Genomic DNA, 2778 nt, shown 5'->3' with positions numbered 1-2778 from the left:
AGAGCAATTCAATGTTTCAGAGAAATGCAGGAGCATGGCGTCAAGCCAAATGAGATCACATTTTCTTCTATAATTGTGGCTTGTAGTCGAGATGGCCTAGTAAAAGAAGGGCAGCAGTATTTTGCGATGATGACGGAAGACTATGGCATTAAGCCCACCACTCAGCTTTACACCTGCATGATTGACCTACTTGGACGATCTGGCTATCTAGCTGATGCAGAAAACATGCTCCTAAGGATGCCCTTTCAGAACAATATTGGATGGACATCATTGATGAATGCTTGCCAAAGTCATGGTGACATGGAACGGGGGAAACGGTGCTTTGATGGCCTTACAAGACTGGAGCCTGATGATGCATCTGCATATGTACTCATGGAAAACATCTATGCAGGGGTTGGCAAGTGGAAAGAAGTTTCCCTAGTTGAAAGCTTGAGGAACTCAGCAGGTGCTTGCAAAAAACCTGCGAAGGCCATAATTGAGGTTAACAGCCAGGTGCACTCATTTTCTGCAGGAGAGGGACGGAATGATATCCCATTCAAGCTAAGAAATGTCAATACACACCTTAAAAGCGTGGGAGGCTATGTCCCATACACAGAGCTGGTGGTGAAACCGATGCTTGTATCCAATATCTGTGGCTGAGAAAGTTGGAGCAGTAAGCTTCCTTGCTACAGAGTCTTCTAGCTATTTGAGTAAAAAATATGAAATCAAGAGTATTTTGCAGCATATGAGGACTCTAAAACCAGTCTTACAAAACACTGCAAAGGCCTGAATTGAGGTCCAGGTGCAATCATTTTCTGCTGGGGAGATATCAGTGATATCCCATTTAAGTTGAGAAACATTGATGCACACCTCAAAATGGTGGGAGGCCATGTGCCATACACAGCTTGTGGTGGTGAAGCCAATGCTTGTACCCAGCATCTGTGGCTGAGAAGGTTGGAGCAGTGAGTTTCCCTGCTACAGAGTCTTATAGCTGTTTGGATCAAAAAGATGAAGAATAGAGTCCGTGTGTCCTGTGAACCAAAAAAAAAAATTGGATTTGGGGAAAGAAACAGCTGTACATAACAAGGAGGTGAACAAAAGAGAGAAATATTGTTTTGGATTCCTACTTTTAATGTCTAGACTGTAGCATTTTAGCTGAAGCTAGAATTTCAGGTGGTAAGGAGTATGGAGTTGCTTAGTAATAGCACATTGTGGCATTGTATATTGAACCATTTTGCAGGTGAAAAGTAGTGGGATTGACAGATCATAGGACGACAAGTTTACTAGATAGATTCAGGCATGACATGAAACAGAAATGGCAAGCAACACAAGCAGTAATGATCACGGGCTAAAAGGATGAGTTGAGAATGCTTAACTGCACTTTATCCAGTTATCTTCCTAAGCTGCCTTTTCTTCTGTCGATTCACTCTCAGATTCCTGGTTCTAGAAGCTATATTAACAAGACCTGACATGGGCTCAAAGAAATGGATGTCTGAATAAGGGAGGACATCATTGATGCATGCTTGCCATGGAACATGGAAAGTGTTGCTTTGATGGCCTTACAAGATTGGAGCCTAACAGCCAGGTGCATCATTTTCTGCAGGGGAGGGATGAGATGATTCCCCTTTATGGTAAGAAACATCAATGCAGACCTCCAAAAGGCGGGAGGCTATGTGCCATACACAGCTGGTGGTGAAGCTGATGCCTGCACCCAAAATCCAAGGCTGAGAAAGTTGGGGCAGCAAGTTTCCCTGCTACAGAGTCTTTTAGCAATTTGGATATAAAAGATCAAGAAGAGTCTTGCAGAAAGCCGGTCAAGGCCTCCATTGAGGTTAATAACCAGGTGCACTCATTTTCTGGGTGGGGGGGGGAGCAGAATAATATCTGTTCAAGCTAGGAAATGTCAATGCACACCTCATAAGGGTGGGAGGTTGTGCGCTGTGCACAAAGCTGGTGATGGGAGCCAATGCTTATGCCCAATGTCTTTGGCTGACAAAGTTGGAGTAGTAACTTTCCGTGGTACAGGCTTGGATCAAAAGTTGAAGAGTATTTTGCAGCATAAAATTGTAGAACCAGTCTTCCATGATATTCGTGTGAGAAATCCATGAATATGATTAATTGAGCTACTGCTCATTTTCTATCAGAGCAAATTCAATTTTGTAATGGCATATGAGGAAAATGAATATGAGAGAGAGAGAGAGAGAGAGAGAGAGAGAGAGAGAGAGATTTGCCTTGGATTGACCTTGGTGGCTGTTGCAACTCTCTTGCCTCGAGGCACACTTATGTCTTTTCGCACTATCAGACGGGTCTCACAACCTCATGAAGATTCTGTTTTCACTTTTTCAGATTTCGGGGTTGCTGGCATATTTGTGTCAGTTGCAATGTGTTCAGCATCATGCTGCAAAACTTAAGGGACTTCTTCAGTGGCAGCTTGATCTTGTAATATCTTGGTCAGAGATGACTTAGTTTCTTGGCATTGGCCAGCCTTCTCAATGACCTTGCCCTGACTTTTGTACTCTTTAATTTTCTTTTTCCCTTTGTCTATGATATGATATAACAACTCATTATGAAAAAAAGAGAGTCTTGTACTTTTACTGTTATATAACTACTCTTTATGTGAGAGAGAGACTCTTGTACTTGTACAGTAACATGATTACTATTTGAGAGAGAGAGAGAGAGAGGAGAGAGAGGAGAGAGAGAGAGATGGAAGCCCTTCTGCCGCCTGTTTGACCTGCATGTCCCTGCCATCGTCGGACCTGCACGTCGCTACTGTCGCTTGCCAACATCTTGACCTGCGTC

General features: G+C 43.3%; 1 protein-coding gene across 4 annotated transcripts in view; it reads left to right on the top strand.

The window, feature by feature from the left end:
• Positions 1–2534, top strand: part of LOC148019830 (pentatricopeptide repeat-containing protein At2g13600-like) — a 4835-nt gene extending 2301 nt beyond the window's left edge. For all 4 annotated transcript variants that reach the window (XM_087700016.1, XM_087700014.1, XM_087700015.1 and 1 more), the window contains exon 3: positions 1–2534. This exon is cut by the window's left edge and continues 1291 nt beyond it. In XM_087700016.1, the coding sequence (XP_087556142.1) occupies positions 1–639 (639 nt within the window). In that variant the 3' untranslated portion in view covers positions 640–2534.
• Positions 2535–2778: the final 244 nt, after the last annotated feature.

Source organism: Lygodium microphyllum, chromosome 19 (genome assembly GCF_053477565.2).
Source record: "Lygodium microphyllum isolate KBCC chromosome 19, Lygodium_microphyllum_v1.1.10, whole genome shotgun sequence".
Lineage (NCBI taxonomy): Eukaryota > Viridiplantae > Streptophyta > Polypodiopsida > Schizaeales > Lygodiaceae > Lygodium > Lygodium microphyllum.
The sequence above is the reverse complement of the archived record's forward strand: the minus strand, read 5'-3'. Positions and strand labels throughout refer to the sequence as shown.